General features: G+C 43.2%; 1 protein-coding gene across 4 annotated transcripts; it reads left to right on the forward strand.

The window, feature by feature from the left end:
• Window positions 1-90: 90 nt before the first annotated feature.
• NAA50 (N-alpha-acetyltransferase 50, NatE catalytic subunit) lies at window positions 91-17958 on the forward strand. 4 transcript variants are annotated; one of them, XM_062618356.1, is made up of 5 exons: window positions 91-242; window positions 13219-13355; window positions 13801-13920; window positions 14872-14938; window positions 17282-17958. In XM_062618356.1, the coding sequence occupies exons 1-5, from the start codon at window positions 235-237 to the stop codon at window positions 17460-17462; spliced, it is 513 nt and encodes a 170-aa protein (XP_062474340.1). In that variant the 5' UTR covers window positions 91-234; the 3' UTR covers window positions 17463-17958. The 4 variants fall into 4 exon arrangements, with proteins under 4 accessions (XP_062474340.1, XP_062474349.1, XP_062474358.1 ...); XM_062618365.1 differs by having other exon boundaries at window positions 13222-13355; XM_062618374.1 differs by lacking the exon at window positions 91-242 and adding an exon at window positions 4385-5263.
• The last annotated feature ends 2500 nt before the right edge of the window (window positions 17959-20458 follow it).

Here is a 20458-nt window from a genome sequence, read left to right on the forward strand (position 1 = left end):
CGATGCGGCGCCCCCCGCGCGCGCGGGCTGTGGCGTGAGGTGAGGGGTCACGGGGGCGGGGCGGACGGGCGGGCGGACGGAGGCCCATGTGGAGCGGGCGCGAGAGTAGGAGGCTGAGCCGCCCGTGCTGCCCGGGCCGCGGAGGAGGAGGAGGCGGAGGAGGCCGGAGTTGCACCGTTAGGACCTGCACGCAGCAAGCGCGGACGTTGGTGCCGGCCAGGCCGTGGTCGCACCATGAAGGGGTGAGTGCGGGCCCGGCGCGCCCCACGGGGATCGGCCCGGCCCGGCCCGCCTCGGCCTCGCCGACTCTCTGACTGCCGAGCGGAGCGGGCCCAGGCGCGGCGGGCTGAGGGGGGGCGGCGGGAGGTGGAGATGGAGGAGCTGAGTAATGCCGTTGGCGCCTCGGGAATGGGACGGGATGTCGCTGCCGTCTCCTGCCCTCCGGGAGAGCGGCCGTGGTCTGCACCGCGCGGGGCTGGTGTCAAGGGAAGTGCCTTCGAGGGAGAGAAGCCGGCGGTCACTCGGCTTCCCTGTGGTGCTCTTCCCACTCAAAAAGTGTTCTTAGTAGGAGTTTTCTCGCCCTGAAATCTCTTCTGCTGCCGTAAGGAAAACTGATGAGCCGGTGGGACGCAGCGGCTCTTCGTGCTCCGGAGTGATTAAGGCTTGCGGACTCGAACGATCGGCAGGACGAACGGGGGGAGCAGTCGGCGCGGGGCATGCTCCTGACTGGTCGTTCGTACTCGTCTGGACATAGCAAAGAAGGGCTGTTAGGTCTGTACGAAGCTGCTACTCTCGGACGAGTGGTTTTGCTGCGCTGTTGTTTGTAACAACCTCTTGGTACTTTTGTTGGTTTAGATCTTTAGGTATTTGCGTGGAGGCTGTACAACGCAAATGGGTGAAAACGAGCTGTGTTTTGTGTCTGATTTCTGTAGCAATGCTTCTTTGGGCCTGGCTGCACTTCTCAGTGGCTCTTGAAAACCTAGAGATTTCAGACGTGGCTGACTGCAACACTCGGTTTCCTGCTCAAGTGGAGGCAGTGAGGAGCAGTGATTAAACAGGAGACAGAAGGCCTTTAGAGTCACGGTTCTGCTTAGGTGTCAGATGACCTGCCTGACCTTGCACAGGTCACATTAGGACAGGTTTTTCAATGTTGGTTAAATCACCTAATGTTTATCAATGTCAGAGTCATCTGTGTGCCACCAAACATGAACCTTCTGCTCCATACCTCAGTTCCTTCACGTTTGCAAAGGAAACTTTACAGAGCTATTTCTCAGAGGAGTATTTAACCAGTCCCCTTGAAACTGGTGTTATGAAATGCTGGGTATTATTATTCCAGTTTGGCAGCTTAAGGCAGGGTGAATGGAAGCCGAAGCATTTAAGCTTTTACTTAGAAATTATAAGGGGTTTAGCTTATTAGCAGTCATTGTGAGGTCACACAACAACGCTGCTTGGTAACAGATGCTTAGCTGTTTCTTACAGTGTGTAAGCAGCTTCAGGCATTGCAAGGTGTTGGCAGATATCTAGAGAGAAGTTCAGCAATGATTTGCAAATAAACTTACTCTAAGCTGAGACGACATAGGTGTGTTTAGGATATCAGTAAATCCTCTATTGGCCTGCGCCATCCTGCGTGAAATAGGGTGCTTCACCTCTTAGTCGCCTTATAAAGAGGATGACTGTGAGAAGAGCAACAGCAGATGAAGATGAAGTGGCAGGTGATGTGGTCACTGTTCAGCAGTGCTCCTGACGAAACCAGGTTTCTTTTATCCTCCGTTGTCAGTCCTGAGTTGAGGGGGTTACTGCGGTGTGGAGGTGTGAGGTGGAAACCGGCCCAGGCATGTCAAGTGGAAGCCGTGGAGGTCTCCTGGCAAGTCACAGCCAGGGCTGTCCACGATGCAGTGGCACTGCCCAAGGTACGTGTACCCCTCTTCTGCTTCCAGAGCACCAAAACCTTTATTTCTCTTACTTTGCTTTCACTTTGGGCAGGTTTAATCCTGATTTGACTTCAGAACCGATGTCTTTGGGTTCTGTAGTTGTGTATTTCTGCTTTTCTGATACTCTTTCATCTCTTTGAAGAGCAGCATATTCCTGTCAAAACTCTGTTAGTGCCACGCAGCAAATTTTTGTGCAGAATAAAATCTTCATATTGAATCCATGTGTTCTGTAAAAATCAGATTGGGGCACATAGGATGATAGAAACTGAAAAATAATTTAAATACAATGAGAGAATCAAAGGACTGGGTGAAGTTTTCAGAAGGAATATATTAAATTACATAGGGATACTTTGGAACAAAACCAAACTGTTTGTCAAGCTGCAAAGACTGGAGAAGATCCCTAAGAAACAAGTAGTGTCAGAAGGTGGGTCCAGATATAGATCTAAATCTTCGACTTCCAACATACAGAAGCTAATGTGCTGTTTGAAGGATTCTGATCTTTTTGAATCTCCTTTGAACAAACTGATTCCATCTTGAGTATTTTTCCTTGGAGTGTATGCATTGCATATTAACCCATGCTGCAAAGTGCAGAGAGAAGTTTGGGAGCACTGAAACCCGTAACATCAGCTGTAATTATCAACGGTCTACTTTGGCAGAGAAAGGATGACAAAAGAAACTAGCAAGTCCGCTGACAATTGGAAATTTCAGATGTGAATGTGTAGGCAACACGTTTTGCTTGCAGCCCTCCTTCTTAGCTCTCTGAATTCCAAACAGCACATAGCAATGGTAATAGTGCATAGAGAGTTGTAGAGTCTCTGTCATGGGGGTGTTTGAGACTAGGTGACTTTTCCAGAGGACCTCTGGTTTCAGGGAGGGTGAAAGATTTGGTTTTTTTGCTTTCTCAGCTGCTTTAAAATTTTGTGGGGTTTCCTTTGTTTGATGAGATAAAACCCCAGCTTCTGAAGTGGGTATTGCTTCCTTGCTACTTGGCTTTGTGTTCACTCGTTCCTCATCTTGTGAATGATTTTAATAGTTTAGAGATGAGTTAAAAAACTGAGGTAATTCACTGCTCTGTTGGTGAACTTCATGATTCTCTAGAGATTCATTCGTCTTTTTATTGTATTCCTAAATGTTATTATTGTTAGCTCTGGAATTTGAAAATCTGTTTTAGAATTGGTTTTGCACAAGGAAAAATTCTAATGGAAAGAGCTTGTTTTCTACTGTCCGTAGTAATTTGTCTGGTTTTGTAGAGCAGATGTAAATAATACTCCCTACACCTTCATGCCTTTGCAGTGTTGAGTCACTTGTTGCTCAGTGGTTTTATATTTTCAGTACAGTTGTTATGCTACTAGTTTTAAGGAAAGACAGTGGAAAATCTTGCATTGTTTCTTGAGTGTTTGCTGGTCACTGTTTGTGGCCTTGTGATGTCTTACAATAAGGGTGGTTTACTGACCCATTTCAGTAATGTTCAGATGAAGCCTGTGAGAATAGGTCATCCAGCCTTTCCTTGCTGCCCTTACCTAAAACCACATTACACAAGGGGAGAAATACAGGGTGCACATGCTCTGTCATATGCTTCTACCTGCTGTGTGACCAGGAGTATCAGATACATAAAGCATGTATCATATATAGAGCGTGTAGTGCATGTTACAAGCAGGGCCCGGTGCCTGTGATCCTGTACATATGTGTTATTCTGTCACATTGGCCAAACCTCTCTCCAGTTTTGATGGGAATGTCATGTGGCAGCATGCATGGAGCCACGTGATGAAAGATGGATTGAACCAAGGAGCAGAGAGCTGTGTGTTACACCACTGTCTTACAAAGTAACAGGGCACTACTGTTGTGTAAGGAATTTGTTAGGAGACTGCCTCTAAACTTTTATGTGTTTGCAGTGAAGTCTTAACACTTTGTAGTTTCTAAAGATCCTGACTTGCTGTGGAAAGAACCCTTCAGACTAGATGCTACACAACAGGTAGCTGCTGCCACAGAGAATTTAGTAATCTAGAGGCTCTGCAGTCTAGTGCTGTTCTAGCTTCCCTTGTAGAAGAGACACCACAGCTGGGGAGTACCAAGATAACAGAAAAACAGTAGTGGTTTTTAAAGTAGGGTGAGTCGCTATGGGTTAGCTCTGATATCTCTGTTTGTTTGGCCGGGATTCACAAAGTAAAACTCTTCAAGGTCCTGAAGTTGTGCATGTTTCTCATGAGAACAGGGAGATGTTTTTCTCTCCTGAATTAGTTTTACAGAGTTCATACTGAACTGCCGATGTTTTTCCAGTCACAAAGCACAGTGCTAAGCTTAACGTACATGAGAGGAAGTTCCAAGTTTAGGAGAAAACTGCTGAATTGTCATATACACGGCTGGCGGGACAAAAAAGGTAATTGAGCTTGAAAATCGCTGTTTGGTTTTAGGATTTTTCTGAACCTAGAAATGTCCAAGCATGAGCTATACTTTCCACATTGAATTTCATGGATGGTAAATCTAGACCTTGCCTATATGCATGCTTACAAATGGCTTAATAGCTTCTAAATTAGTCTATAAAGACTCAGTGCAGTTTATTACAGGTACTTTAACCTGATTTATAACTCTTACTGCTTTAATTCCATAACCAGATTAAGACATTCCACAGAGTAGGAAGGATTGGGAGTATAGGAAGGTAGCATAGGGATTGTAGGCGTTTTATTGAAGTACTTTAGAACCCAGTCTTAGTTTTTGAGTGGTGTTTACCCATTCACTTCATTTCACATGAGTGGCTTGTTAGGTTGTGTGAAAAATGTAGTTAATGCCAAATGCCACATACTCTGCTGCCATCTCCTGAGGATGAGGGAAATGATGCATCCTCCTTTGCCACAGTAAATCTTTTCTAAAATGGGAAATAATGGGCAATGGTTGAGCCAGAAAAATACTTTTATTCAGTGGAAATGATTCAGAACTCATAGAGCCTGCCCATTTGGCAAGCATTACAAGTGTTCAGACCAATAATCTGAGAAGGTGCTAGATATTTTTAACCACAGGAGGAGAAAAGGACAGGAGAAGTTGTGTCTTTTCATTTGTTTGGGAATTGATAAGAGAGAAGTGCAGTACCTCCGCGCATCCCATTTGCTCTAAGTGAGCAGGCAGTGTCAGGATTACTTTATGCTGCCTGCTGAAAGAGGGGAAGGGAAGAAGTGACCCCTGTGGGAGTTTTACAACAGCAAGTTTGTCAAGATAGAGGTCTGAGGTGGGGAGGAGAGGGGTTGAGAGAAGCAGTCTGTGCATAGAAGAATTACTGGTTGTTTGGAGACTCTTGGACTTGAAGACCTGAGAGTGGAGAAGCACGGCATTGAAATGGGGTAACTGTATTTGTTTCAAAGGATATTGAATTAATTCATTATGGGAAGGGAATAAAACAAGGCTTTATAGGCCTTTATTGGCCTTCGTAGAGCCAAAATCATCTACACAACACCATCACTAGGTGACTGAGCTAAGGTGTTTGAAGTTTCCCGAGAACAGAGTAATTTATTTGGGGTTTTTTAATGGATTGAAAATATGATGCTGTATGTTAAGAGCTTGATGCATGAAGTGCTTCCTGAGCTCACTTGGCCTTCGTCCTTCCTCTCCCTGTTCTTTTCCAGGCTCCATGTGTTTTTTTGGCCCATAGGAGACTAGAATCTTGATCCCTGAAAAGAAATCCCATTTTCACCATCTGACCATTATATTAATCTTCTTTTGAGAAGATGGGGTGAGACTCAGGGCAGCACTGGAAGGCTTGTGAAAGTTTTTTCTACATAGCACTTGGATTTTCTTGTCAGTAAAGATCACAAATTAGGTTGAAAACTGCAATTATAAGAGACTTGTTTGGGTTTTTAGCTTTCAGTTGAGAAAAAAAGTCATTGTTATTGAAAATTGGGAAAAGGGGAGGAGGGTGAAATAGGTTGTTGTGCTTGATAGCTTGCAATGATTGTTCCTTTAGAAGTATTTGAAGGTAGGCTCATAAAACTGACGGCGCTTTCTGTTATTTTTCCATGGTATGTTATTTATATAATGCATGATTTGAACACCTCAAACCCCCCACCAACCCTAGGGGTGAAATCTGGAGGCAATCAGGAGACCTAGAATGACCTGCTGTTCTTTCTGTACTGACCTGATGGACACGGGCATTTGTAAACAAAGGTGTTTCAGTGACCCACGGGAATAGTTTGTGAAAAGCAGCAAAATGCCTTTCTCCCGATATGTGAGTTCTATAGTTCGTAACCTAACATAAGCACGAGAAGGGCCCCTGAGATATACAGATGTATGTAAATAAGGCACTTTTTGAACCCAGCATCCTTTCTATTCTGAATTGAAAGGTAAGTCTCTGTTCTTATCATCAGGCTCTTCATCAACACTGGTTAGCAAAGGTTTATGTTCTCCTAGGAGGCAAATAAGGTTTTAGAATTGTTATGTCCAGGGGCACTGTGGGTATGGAAAGGGGCAGTAATTTATAAGATGTCTCAGGCCATTGGTAATGGAGAGACAACACTAATTTTGAGCTAAGTTGTTTCAAACTCGTGAAGTACTTCTGTGTTGCAGTCGTGGTTCAAAATCTGAATGTTCTTGTGAGCTTAGTTGACTAGTAAGTGTCTAGACCAGAAATGGAGAATTAGGCTTCCAGGCAGGTCTTTATCTACTGTATGATCACATGCAAGTTGTTTCCTCTTTCACCTGATTTTGATGCATCTGGAGTAGGCAGGTATGAAATCTCAGCCTTTACTTCATGAGGTGCTCTGAAACAGCAAAGTGTTATGGGCTACTGATGTACATATGGCTGCTTCTCTGTTCTAGACCAACTGCATTTATTTCTGATATATTGGGACTTCAGCCATTCTGTCAGCTAGGCATGGTGATTTCTGCTGTTTGTATCCAGCTGCAGAGGGAGAGAACTTTTAGTTTTCTTGGGAAAGGTTATTTTTCTTTGACACTTGTTGAGATTACCTCACTGCTTCTGCTTTGCACTTGCATACATCTGAGATGCTTTGTGATCTTCATAACTGTACTGCTACTTCAGCTTTAGGATTGTCTGGTTTTGAGATTGTTTTGAGCTTAGATTTGAAGTCTAGTACAGCTCTCAAAGAACAGGTTTGAGCTGGGAAGCCTGTGAGGCTATTATAGCATAACTTTGCTTCTTGCAGTCCAGTTTTCTGTACAATGGTCAGGTTTTTTAGGTTGAAACAGGGTGAATTATCTAAATATAATGAAGAAACCTTGAATGTAATGTGCTGTAGTTTTGGTGGGTTTTTTTTTTCCTTACAAAGGAGAGGGGCAAGGAGGGTCTGAAGTATGTTTTTGCAGAATGAGGAGGCATGCCAGTGAGACCTGTTCACACTGAGATGCATTTGAATCCCAAGTCTTCTGTGAATTCTGATTCTAAAATTGCTTAGCTTTCTTCTGACCATCAGTATGCCCTTCTACAGCCCAGCACACATCTGGGGGTAACTTCCAGCAGGGTATCTGGTATCATGCAAAGAGAGGTTTTCAGTAGTGGAGTGGAGCTAAAGAGGATTGGGGGGGGGGGGGGGGGGGCGCAGAAGCAAATTGGTAAGACTTTTCCGCATGTTAGGCTTGTACTTAATCCTTTTGGTTTTCTGACAAGTGAAGCAAAGTAGATTTACAGCCCACAGATCGTCTAGATAATTGGAAACATACCGGTCTGTCCACAAGAACTAGCCTAACTTGTGTGCCTAGCAAGACAGCTCATCTGCTTTCAAAAAAACCAAACCACCCAAAACACTAGAGAGGCTCTTTTGGCTTTGGAGTTTAATCTAAACAAAGCCACACCCTTCAGGTCTATAGCTTTCATAGCTCTGGTTTGGTTTTATTTTATGAGTGGATTATCCTGTCTAGACTCCTGCTTTGACTTGGAAGCCAAAATAGAAGCAGTAAAGCTAGCTGGCTGCTTAGCGGGTGACAAACCTTCTCTGAAGTCCTCTTAATTTGTTAGGGCCCTTTTCTCCTCTGTGCTCCTTCTCCTGACTGTTTGGTGATACCTCAGTAAGTCTTACAGGCTGCAGATACAGCTCTGCTAAATTTAGCATGCCAGATGCATTCAATAAGCCTGAGCCCAGCTATCAGTTACACTGAGATCTGTTTCAGTCAGGCACATCCCTCTCGGGAGAGACTTGCACTATTTAAAGTTGAATGAGACTGAGATTCTTACAGCATTAAGAAACTCAAAATTCCCCCTTTTTCTCCCTGATGTTGATTCTAAACTGATGTTCAACACTTGCTGTTCCCTGGGACTGAGTTTGTGTTTTCTCTTGAACTGTAACTCTGGAAATTGGCCTCCTCTTGAGCTGTCATTCTGTATAGCAGCTCTCCTTCATTATACATCAAGAGGCAAAAGGCAGCCTTAGCATAAGCAAACACTAGTGTCTTGTTTATTCTGTGTTGCTTCCACTAGTATAAATTTAAGACAGTTTAGGGAAAATAGACTGTTCAAATCTCAGCCCTGTTGTGGGCTGCAGATAGAGGAATGCAGCTGCAGTAGGACTAACTGGATTGCATTTGGTCCTACAGAAAGTGTGAGCATTTTTTTTAGCAATTGCCTGAAGGATCTTAGGGCACCAGTATGCAAGAGCAGGAGTGTTAATGCTGATGTTCTAGGCATGCAGCCAGCTTCATTAACTGCTGCATGTCACCTCGCTGAAGTTCCACTTCCATTTGGATTTTGTGGATCACTTCCACCCTTGCATTGCTGGACAGTGTTGGCTGTGTGTTTCTGAAGAACATCAGCCTCATGCACCAGAAACCCGTTCTCCTTGCTAGTGACGTCTAAGTACGTTTTTTTCCCCTGGTAACCGAGTCACAGTATGTTGTAGTTATAAGAAATGCAAATATAGTCCTAGGATATGTCAGGAAAATGCTTCTGGGAGAGATGGGGAAAACTTTCTGCCGTTGTACAGGCAATAGTAAGTACTTGGGGTGCTGTAAGCAGTTTTGGTTAGCCATGTTTAAGGAAAATTAACTTTAATCTGAAGGAATGGAAAGAAGAGCTAGTATGACAATAGTAAGAATTAAGTGCTAGTCCTAAAGGAGGAGGCCAGGAGTTTGGCTTTAGTTAGAAGTATAAAGAGATCATGGTAGCTCTCTGGAAGGCACATGGGATAGGCTGTGTGTGTGTTTATCAACACTCTTAAGTTAATGAGCAACAAGAGACAGCATATGGGTAGACCTTGAGTACCTTTAGGATGAAAATTAGAAGAAAGCCTATCTACAAGGGTAATGGTAGCTTGGGAGCAGCCTTGCAATGAGTGATGTTTAAGTGACTTCAGAGGGATGGAGCATTCACCACTTCTCTGGGCAGCCTGTTCCAGGGCCTCACCACCCTCACAGTAAAGAACTTCTTCCTTATATCTAACCTGAACTTCCCCTGTTTCAGTTGGAGCCCATTACCTCTTGTCATGTCCCTACAGTCCCTGATGAAGAGTCCCTCCCCAGCATATTTGTATGGATGCTTCAAATACTGGAAGCTGCTCTGAGGTCTCCATGCAGCTTCTCTTCTCAAGGCTGCACAGCCCCAGCTTTCTCAGCCTGTCTTCATATGGGAGGTGCTTGAGACCCCTGGTCATCCTCAGACTTGCTCCAACAGCTCCATGTTCTTACGTTGAGGACGCCAGAACTGCACACAGTGCTGCAAGTGAGGTCTCACGAGAGCGGAGTAGAGGGACAGGATCACCTCCTTTGACCTACTGCTTGCACTTCGTTTGATGCAGCCCAGGACACGGGGGTGGTTCTGGGCTCAAGCGCACACTGAAGCCGTCTCATGTTCAATTTCTCATCAACCAACACCCCCAAGTCCATGTGGGGTCTCATGAGAGCAGAGTGGAGGGGCAGGATCACCTCCTTCAACCTGCTGGTTCCACTCCTTTTAAGAAATGAGACTGGTCTGTAGTTTCCTGGGTCTTCCGTTTTCCACTTCTTGAAAACGGGGGTTATTTTTCCCTTTTTCCAGTTGTTGGGAACTTCTCCTGACTGCCATGATTTTTCAGTTATGATGGACAGTGGCTTAGAAACTTCATTTGCCAGCACACCTAGATGATGAATGATCCCTGTGCTCCCCTTGCGTAGTACTTCCAATTTAAACAGGGGCAGGTAGCGCTTCTGCTCAGAACGACTCTTTCTGCCTCTGGCAATTGTTTTCTTTAAGCTAGCAGAAGACTTGTGTGGTGAACTCAATCAGGAACCGATGTGGGTTATAACTAAACTTTTCTTTTTTTGGCTAGGTTAGTTTTAATTGGGTTGGTTCACCACATTGTTGCACACGTTTGTGCCATCAGAAGAATGGAAATGAACGACTCAGAAACACCAAGACTGATGCTTTTGGCAGCAGTGCAAGCTTTCCCCTGCTTATACTTAAGGCTCTAGTGGCACTTTTGCCACAGTATCCTTGGGCAAAGTGATGAATTCTCATGATTTGGGTTCTCCTTTCCATGTCCTCATTTAGTTTATTTACTACATGTTTTTTTGTGTAATAGATGTGGTGCTGATTTAATCAGCTAGTGTTATACATTAAAGTAATTTGTGGTCTAAGTACATACTATTTAAACAGACATATTTAGCATATTGATTAATGCTTCCTGCAGGAGGCAGGCAGAAGGAGATGGCAGGAGGCAGCAATGAGTGTGGCAAGTGGTGGGAGATAGAGTTGGGGAGCCCAAGAGCTTGAGGAAATCTGTCAACAGCACCTTTTAGCCACCTACTGCTGGAACTTGTTTCTCTGGCCTGATGCCAGCCTTAGAGGTGATGTTTTGGCTCAGAGGCTACGAGCAGCCTTAGGCTCTGCTTCTGCACTTACTTATTCTCTGCCTGAAACCTTCTTGGTGAAGGTCCATCTTCTGGCCATGGTCCCTTTCTCATCTGTCTTGTCCTGGATGTCTCTGACAATATGTCTTTGCTCTGTTGCACTGTCATCATTAATATTCCATAGTGACTGCCTTCTAATGCCTGATTTCTTGCTTCATTAATAACTAATTAATTTTAAAATAATGTTAGAAAGCACACTGCTTGATAATGTCTGTGTCAGACTTGCTCTGTAACGGCTTTGCTGTGAGTTCATCCTGAAAGTTCATGCTAGTGTTACTGATCTACTGAAGCTTGCATCTACTGATAGAAAAAAGTATCACCAAGGTTAATATACTATTAAATCTTTTTGGACAAGAGATTGAGGCTTTCAAGAGACTGAGTGTGAATGTGAGGTTTTTTTTCTTTCCTTATTGACCTCCTACTCTGTAGCTCATCTGATCTAACTGGGCAGCTGAGACCTTCTTTGGTTTCCACTCTGATACAGACTGCAAGAAAGAGGCTGCTGGGCGTTTGCTGCTAGCATGTTACTGGGGTGCTCTACCTTAGCAAAACTCTCTCCCAGCCACAAATACACCTGGAAATCCACATGCCAGTTTTATTCCTACCCTTTGTGAGGAAAAGATAGCAGGCTGAGATTGGTAAAGGGGCACAACTTGCCTTCTGTGTGCCTGCAGAAGCCCTGCTGTGCTAGGCTGAAAAGGTGGGCATAAAGCAACTACTAAAGTTACCACAGCATCTGATAACTTTGATAACATGATTGTTTACAATGGGAGTCCTTCTGTGATGTGAGGAGATGGTCCTTACTAGCACAGTACTTACTTCATTTTGGAATATAATTATCAAAGGGACTTGGACAGATGGTGATACATGAAGAAAGGAATCTTGAGAGCAAAAATAATCTAGGAGATGGAAAAGGCTGTGAAACAAAGGGCTGCTGATGGTGGAGGTCATGGAAAAGAGGTACTGCAGAGTATTTTGAGCACAACAGTTCAGTGGTTTACAGCTAGAAGCTTCAGAAATATATTCCACTGCTGTTGCTTGTAGTATGCCTGGGTATCTTGGCATGAGTGAGATGCAAGAATATGGAGGCTGTTGCTTTTTCTGTCATCCTTGAGATCATTGTTGTACTAAGTTCTAGTGAGATGTCTCTCAAGAGATTGCTGTACAATAACTGGGCAGAGCTCGGGGGCAGACTACAAGGATTAGTTGCTTTATAATTGCCCTTGCAGTGGGGGAGGAGAAAGACTGACAAGTCCAGTGCTGTATAGGGGCAGATAGATGAGGAGCTCCCTGGAACAGTTTGGAAGCAATACTGGCATGAGATGCTTCACACCAGGGGGCTTTCTAATCTCTTTGGCACAAAAGGTTAAATTCTGGAGTCAGCAAAGTTCAATATGTAAATACCATCCATTAATTCTAAGTAGTAACTGGAACATAATAATCTGATGGAGAATTGCAAAATCATCTATTAGTTAGTTGTCCATTAGTTAATACTAGATGGGTCTCTAAAAGGTGCTGTGTATCTCTAACTCAACATGCATTGGCTTTTTCCCTTCCTGCCTATTCTGGTGACCATCTGGGGAAAGAATTTTATTATCTTCTTGTTTGGGTTTTTTTCATTCTTGTAGTCGTCATTAAACCTGCCCAGCTGCAGCCAAGAAAGTGACTTGGGAATATGAACAACTAGTGTATGTGTGTGTATATATATATTTTTTTCTTCAATATATATATATATTTTCTTCTATGTAAGCAGTGTTTCTGTCAGGAAGTTAGTCTTGGAAAAGGGAGAAGAGTTTGGTTTGTTTCTTTTCAGTGTAATTCAGTGCAGTACTGGGTATCTTAAGGTTGTGATTCTGCTCTCTGTCAGCAGGAAGAATATTGATACCACCTTGAGAGTGGCACACTTGCGTATTAGGCTTCATATGAGTATGCTGCACACATTACTGTTTTTCAGATAGATGTCTAGTTATACTTTGTCCAAGTATAAGCTTTATATTGATAAGTGGTAAAATTAAGGCTGTCTTGGAAGCACAGATAAGGACTTCGTTTTCTTGGTCTCTGTTCTAGCCTCCTGTTCCTCACATCTTTTCTCTCTCCTCTCCTACACCCCTTCCCCCAGTTCCCACCCTTTTCCCAATCTTGATGAGGAAATTAATGGGATAAAGTTAAAGCTAAGACTCCTGCAGAAACTTGTGCTCTTCCTGTCTTCCATCCAATAAACCCACACATATGCTATGGTACGTCATTATGGTACATGTGTCCTGAGAACCTTCTGACTGTATAGTACAGACTGAAATTGGGTTTGGGAGTAAATAAGCCACCAATGGAAGACTTAATTGTACAGGTTGAATGTTGCAGTTCAAATATGTGTCAAGCTGATTTTTAGCTGAGACAGTTCTCTAAGCATAAATAAAATCATTAAGTTTAGGTGTGTATCAGATGTTAAGCATGTTTTGATTTGTTCCAGTAGCCGGATCGAGCTGGGAGATGTGACGCCACACAACATTAAGCAGCTGAAGAGGCTAAACCAGGTCATTTTTCCTGTCAGCTACAATGACAAGTTCTACAAGGATGTACTGGAGGTTGGCGAACTAGCCAAATTAGGTACAAATGTTCTTGCCGGTAACTGTGGTCTGTGGTGGCAGAAGTGCTCATCATTGCTATCCATAATGGTCTTGAATAGCATATTCTTCTATTCTGTTGTTTTACATAGTGAAAAAGAACTGTTTGGGAACCTCAAAAAAGCCCCAGTCTGAACATCAGAGGGTTTGTGTTCTAAATAGATTCCACTTTACTGGGAATGGGCAGGTTTTCTGTTATGACAGAAAACCTGTGATGTGTGCTGCCAGCTTACATCCTGGTGTCACTGCTAGCTGGTTTGTCAAAGCACCATTGGTAGTGTAACTCCTAGTGTTAAGCCACAAAGTATGATATCCCACTTGGATGGGAGAATTAGCAAGAGGGAAGGAAGGAAATAGGGTGTAAATGAAGGAGCTGTATGTACAGTTTGAATTTGTGACTGGTAACATTTTGTTTCCTTCCCTGGCAGCCTATTTCAATGACATTGCAGTGGGAGCAGTGTGCTGTAGGGTGGATCACTCGCAGAACCAGAAGAGACTGTACATAATGACACTCGGATGCCTGGCACCCTACCGAAGGCTAGGAATAGGTACGGAGGATCTTCTTTTGTATCTGAGTCTTCAAAGAAATCAGATTGCTGTGCAGCCTGCTAAATGCTTTTTGACCAAGATCGTTCACTTTCAGGCCACTAATTTCTCTGGAAGGGACTTTGGGGAAGGGGTATGATTTATGATGTGCTCCTTTTTCCCTGCCTTTCAGAAATGGGCTTTTTGTAGAACTTTCTAATTCAGGATTGCAGAGTATTTTAATCATGTTATCATACTGTGAAGTAAATACTCTGCTTCTGTGGATGTGAAAATTGATGCACAGACACATGAAATAACTTGTTAGAGGTACACAGCCAGTATGCAAGTCATGTATAAGTAGAACACAACATTCCTTCATTAGGTTTCTAAAGGGAAGGGGTGTTTGTATTTATCTTTTTCAATACTGATTGTCACTGCTCAGGGGCAATACCTGCTTTCTGTCTATACTGCATTTAGCTCTTTTCTCCATGTTGCAGATTTATGGGACAGACTAATCAAGACCTTACAGTAACTTGTTTGCTTTGACAAGCCGGAATGGAAAAATGACTTTATTTTAAATTATATTACTAGGTCTTTACTAGAAAACTTACCAGTGCTCTTACTGCTTTATACATTGTTTTGACCCCATAGTTGAGGCGAGTTTAGGACCTTGAAGCTAGTGTTTAAATAAGCTGCTTTATACATGTGCTTCTGGGATGGTGTTTTGTTGTTGGCTTGTTTGCATTTGGTTTTTTTTTTTCTCCAGAGAAACAATAAATTAGATTTTTGTGAGCAGTCAGAAACATAGTGAAATACTTATAAGCCATGTTTTATTTGCCTTGCCTAGTTCTCACAAGCTTGGTCATTTTAACCTATCTGCAGTTAACCTCCTTCTCCTCAAGAAAGCCCTTAGCTAAGTATAGACTTTATTGTCCACTTCCAGTTTTCTTAAGTATCTCTTTACCTTTTGGCAGGAACTAAAATGTTGAATCATGTCTTAAACATCTGTGAAAAAGATGGCACTTTTGACAACATCTATCTGTAAGTAAATGAATTCTACTCATGCATTTTTTTGAGAGATGATAAAGGCAAATATGGGAGCAAAGGGAGGGAGATCCAAGAACATGTGGGGTCACATTCTGGGCTTGTGTGATGCTAAGAAAACTAAGCCTTGCTTGCTTTAGAAGGGCTTCTGCAAATTTGCTGTATTTGGATGTAGTTTAGTTACAAATGACTTTCTGCAGCAGAGTAATGAGTATAACAAAAAAATGTGGAAGAATTATTCTATTTCTTTTCTTACCATACAGTGTCAGCCACAGAATGGAAAATGCTGCAAGTCTTGCATGCAGTTTTGGTGCATTTGCTGTCTGTCTTTTATGGCAGTACTGTGTGGGTTAGAACCCCAGATCAGAGGTGCTTGCAGGCAATATAGGTTCATGTTCAGTAGCAAGGCCCAAATGCTTATTCCTGTTCTTGCACTCTGCCAGGTCAGCTGTTTATGCAGCAACACAGTAAAGCAGGTCAGTGCCTGACCCATCTTGGGAAGCTGTTTCCAATTTTGATTCTGGGTGGGGCTGGGTTTGTTTTGTTTTTTGTTTTGTTTTTTATATCAACTGCATGTCTGCATAAACATTTGGTGTGATGCAGACTTGAGAACAAGGACTGGGGTAGAGGACAGAACTACTTAAAAGATCACTGCCGTTCTAAAGAGATCACCATGGAAATAGAGCCTGAAATCCATAGATGCCAAAGCTTTGTTTTCCCCTTTGCTGCCAGCTGCACACTTCTGCTTCTCCCAGCTCACTGGTATCTGTGTGATTACCAAGTGCTCACTTCTCTCGTCCGTCACTGCCAGTTTATACCAGTACAAACATGGTGCACTGTTAGGGATAGATTCACAGCAGGTACAGCTTGAATGGACTTATGCTGTCACAGAACTGCGCCTTCAACACTTGCTTGGACTGCTAAAAATGCTAGTGCTTGATACACCAATATCAATATAAATGGAGTGACTTTTTTCTCAAGTTTTTCCCTACTCTGCCAAGGAGATGCAGTCTTCCAAGTCCTCTACTGTTGTAGCTTTCAGCCATCTCTGTAAGAGGTGTCTTAAAGAGGAGTCTGAGTACAGCTGCTTTTGGCTTGTATTCCTGCTCTCCTGCCTCTGAAGGAGTGGTTACAAACTCTCAGATGCCTGCTAGCTGGCACAGGCTTTCATTTCTACTTTTGCATGTTTGTGTGTGCATACTGAAGAAACTGTTTGCTGGTTTTAATGCAAAAAAAAATGGATCCTTCATAATCCTTTCCACTTCCTAGAGTAGGATTCTGGGATGGTGATAAGTAGGTCCCAAAGTTGGGCATAATGAAGTTATTAGATTTTTATTACTGTCTCTGCTGCATGTGCATCTTCTGTCTGAACATACCATGTAGCTTAGCACCCAATTAGCTATCAGTGTGTAAATTTGTCATTATTATAAAGTTCCCTTTTAGCTGTTTTGTGTTTATTTGGCTTAACACTAAGATCTTTTGTTTAGTTCTGCTGTTGCTCCCAAAGTTGCTTTGGTTCTATGGTTAAGCAGCATGTTATCATGACAAAGTGATTCATGAGCTGGTGCAGTGTCCACTGACTTTTGGGAGTGTTTAATGAATGCCTTTTGTTGAGCCAAACATCCCTTTTCTCTTATTTTTATTTCAATAGAACTTGTGCAAATAAATCTCCTAGTTGCTTAGGATTAAGAACTGGTGGCTGTTGGTTTTGGAGGCCTTGAAACTCTTGGAATATGCTAGCAAGATCTGTAAAACTCTGGGGGAGATAGGTAAAAGGGGAAAAGGACTTTGTAAGTCTGTGGGGCTTTTTTTTATGCTTCCATAGCTTTTTGTGAGGAGAGAGGGGGTACTTGGAAGTGAGAAAGAGTTAAAATTGCATCATTGCCAGTTTTGTGTGGCAGCATGTAGGGATCAGCAGTCAGACAACTGTTTTGGTCACCTAAGAAGTGTCACTACAGGAAGCTAAAATTGGCTCTGCAGTCAAACTTTGTAATATATTTCCACAAAATCTCTGTCACTTTCAGATTAAGAAAAATTGGAATTATCGAGCTATTAATGCTGTTGTCTGTTATTTGTGTTCCTTAAAAGAGCTTTAATGAGGGAAAATGTTTGCCACTTCTCAGAAAGATTACTACAGCCCGTCCAGGAGCTGTGCGTTAGTTCGGAATTGATTTGGGAAGACCAAAATTTCTAGTCCTGATTTTCCACCAGCATTCCTGTCTCTATCTAGGCAGCTCTTTTCCTTATCATGTCTTTGACAGTTCTGAATGTGGAGGCAGAAGACCGAACCACAAAAAGCTCTGATCTCTGTCTCTCTCTCTCTCTTCCTTTCTGTCCCAGGCATGTCCAGATCAGCAATGAGTCTGCGATTGACTTCTACAGAAAGTTTGGCTTTGAGATCATCGAGACGAAGAAAAACTACTACAAGAGGATAGAGCCTGCAGATGCCCACGTGCTGCAGAAAAACCTCAAAGCCCCTTATCTTGGCCAGAACGCAGATGTGCAAAAGACCGACAACTGAACAAACCCCCAACGAACACTTTCTTGCACTTGCTTGTCGCCAAATAAGGAAAGAGAGGCCTCTTGAGTTTGATTTTTGGTTTTAACTCCACCCCTTCATTCTCTTTAATTTTTTCTTCTTGACCTCTCTCCAACAAAATGTAATGTAATGCTTCTTCCAAGGATTGTCCAGTCATGTTTGGGGTTGGGGTGGGGTTTTGAGCTCTCCTTTCTGATACGTTAGGGGTTGATTTTGTTGGGGTTTGGGGGTTTTGTCTGCATTTTTCTTTTTTTTTTTTTTTTTTTTTTTGAGGGGTGTGGTTTTGGGTTCTTGTTTGTTGTATTTCGTTCTTTGTTGGGGTGGGAAAAGGTGTGTAGATCTAAGTTTGAGGTGTGGAGGGCTTGAGCAGGTTATCCTGGTGACAAGCTCCCTTCACAATTATTTCTTTCAATAAGCAGAATGTAAATCCAGTGGGGGGGGAGGGGAAAGGAAAAGCAATATCTTGTCCTTTGACTCCCACATTATTGTGTTTTTTATAACCTACAGGGTACTTTATTCCCCCCCCCCCCCCAACCTTTGAATGTTACTTCAGTACTTCCCACTCTTCCTCTTAATTCCTCCCACCTCAAAAATATGTTTAGTTCTTCCCAATATTTTCGAGTATGGCTTTTTCCTCCATCTTTTGCTGAGAAGGGTGGAAGGGTGGGCTGCTTCACCATACCTTTCCACTCTGCCTGGCCTGACCTTTTTGAACGCTTTTGTTTTTTAACTACTCCTTACCCAAGCTGGTGCTACATTTCTTAACTGACCGACAGGAGAATTTAGAGTGGTCTTTGGTTTTCATTTTCATTTACCCAGCTCCCAGCAGACTTTTGCCAGAGTAAGAGCTACATCTGGTGTTGGCAAGAGTAACCTTGTAAAAATACACATCCTGAGGCAGTACCCTTGCTTTAAAAATGGGTGAAATGCTGTAGGGCTTTGATACCAGCTTTGATAACATAAACCACATTTTTTACAGCTACTAAGTGTGTGGTGACATCTGAGATGAGGCAAGGGTTGAGGAGACCAGGCAGCACGGCTGAGAAGGAAAACATAAATCCAACCCTAATCACAGAGGTTTGCAGGGGTTTTCTGGATTTTGTTGGGATGAGCTTGGCTTCCTGTGTTTATATGTTCCTTTGGGAGGAGGTGGTGAGGAACTGCACAGTTTGCCCTGCTGAAAACGATTTTCCCCTTGCCCTGTTCAGTGGTAATAATGCAGTTCTCCTCTCTGAGAGCATGTTCATGGAGCACCAGAGAAAGCAGCCTATATTAGAGCATTTTATGGGTTTGGAAAATAGGCTGACTGGCTTCTTCCTAGTACTGTAACCTCAAAGCTACAGTAAACTCTACTAAGCCTGCTTTGCATCTTTCCATGCTTTGTTTGCGTGAATGTCAGTGCTCCTTTCTATGCACTGTTGCCAGCAATCCTGTGTATGCCAATACAAATACCAACTTGAGCTTGGACTCTTCTCCAAGCACATGGGAAAGTGCACTGAGCTGAGACAACATCAACCTGCCCCATCCCCCAAGTAGATATTGAACTGCATTCCTTTCCTGTTTTTTTAAAGTCGAAGACTGCATCTCAAATGCATCTGCTTTGAAAACCTCCAGCCTCTATAGTGTGCATTGCAGCATACATCTAGTTAGTAGGTGCTGTCCTGTCATTCGAGGGTGACTTGGGAACTAAGGATTTCAAGACAGGGAGTTGTGGTGAGGCAAGGGATGGCACCCCTCATTGCACATTGTGGTCTTTGATACCCAGAGGGGTGACTATAGCTGCTCCAGAATTACTGCTCCTTTCCCAGAGGTGTGCAGTCCTTGGTGGAGTACATCTTGACAGACCTATGCTGGAAAGTGGATACTTTATTTGCTGGGTTTGCACTAATTGGGTCGTGGGGTTGGGCAGATGGCTAACAACAAAAGCCCCTCTGCATGGCCTGAGCATCTGTGTTTGCAGCACTCTGTGGCAGACTCTGGCTAGAAAGATGCAAACGGTTTCCTCAGCCAGAGGCAGCCTAGTTTTGACAAAAGCTTATTTTTAGTACTGCTAGGACCTGCTCGCACTGGTTACGTTGGCAGTTTCAGCATCTTTCTAGAAGGGGGTGTATTGAAGCACAATTAGCTTGTCATATGCCAACATAGTTTCCCTGGCCATCTGTAGACCAAACCGAGAGAAGTATGTGCAGGGAGAGGGATAGTATTGTATTTGAGGATGTTTGTGCAGCACAGCTGTAATTCAGACCATAGCTGCCTCTGGTGCCAAGCAAAGTGCTCTTCATTCTAATAGAACTAAGTGTTTGGGTTGGGTAGATGGGTGTGGGGATATGAACTCTTAGGATTTGCTGTTGTCGTAGGCTTCCACAAATCGGTGTGTTTCACAAACAGTTTTCCTTCAGGTTTAAAAGTATGAGTCTGATGTCTGAAGTTACTTGGATTAACCTTTGTTTCTGTCTCTTTTGCTTTGGGCTGCCATCATTCTATGAATGTATCCCTGAAAACAATTCTTAAAGCTCCTATTCTACAGCAAACCTGCCTCATTGTAACTCCTGTTAAAACATTTTGTAGGAGGTAGAAGAGAGAGTGACCACAAATCTAAGACTCCTTTTCCCAGGCTATTAATTCTGGAAGCCAGTTGTTTAATCTTGAATACAAGGTTTAATCTGAATCTCATAGAAAGCTGTGTTCCCTGTACATGGATAAGGGCAGGTGAAGGTCAGTAGTTCTGGGTGACAAACAGTTGTATTTTATTGGCATATCGGTCATGTTGAGCGTGGGAGGAGAATGCTGTATCTTAGTGCTGTTACCCAGAGGTACTGAAATTGTGTGAATTGTCTGCTTACTGCAGGGACCTCCAGTTAGTTTGGTCATTGCTGCAGCAGGACCTCCTTTGAGTTTGGAAATAACAGCTTATGAACAACTGAATTTTCTGAAAGTTGGGAGAAAAAAAGATATTAGCACTTCCTCTTCTGGATGAA

The sequence above is a fragment of the Pezoporus occidentalis genome, unplaced genomic scaffold (assembly GCF_034315485.1).
Source record: "Pezoporus occidentalis ecotype Australia unplaced genomic scaffold, CSIRO_AGI_Poc_V1 ctg104, whole genome shotgun sequence".
In the NCBI taxonomy this organism is placed as follows: Eukaryota; Metazoa; Chordata; class Aves; order Psittaciformes; family Psittacidae; genus Pezoporus; species Pezoporus occidentalis.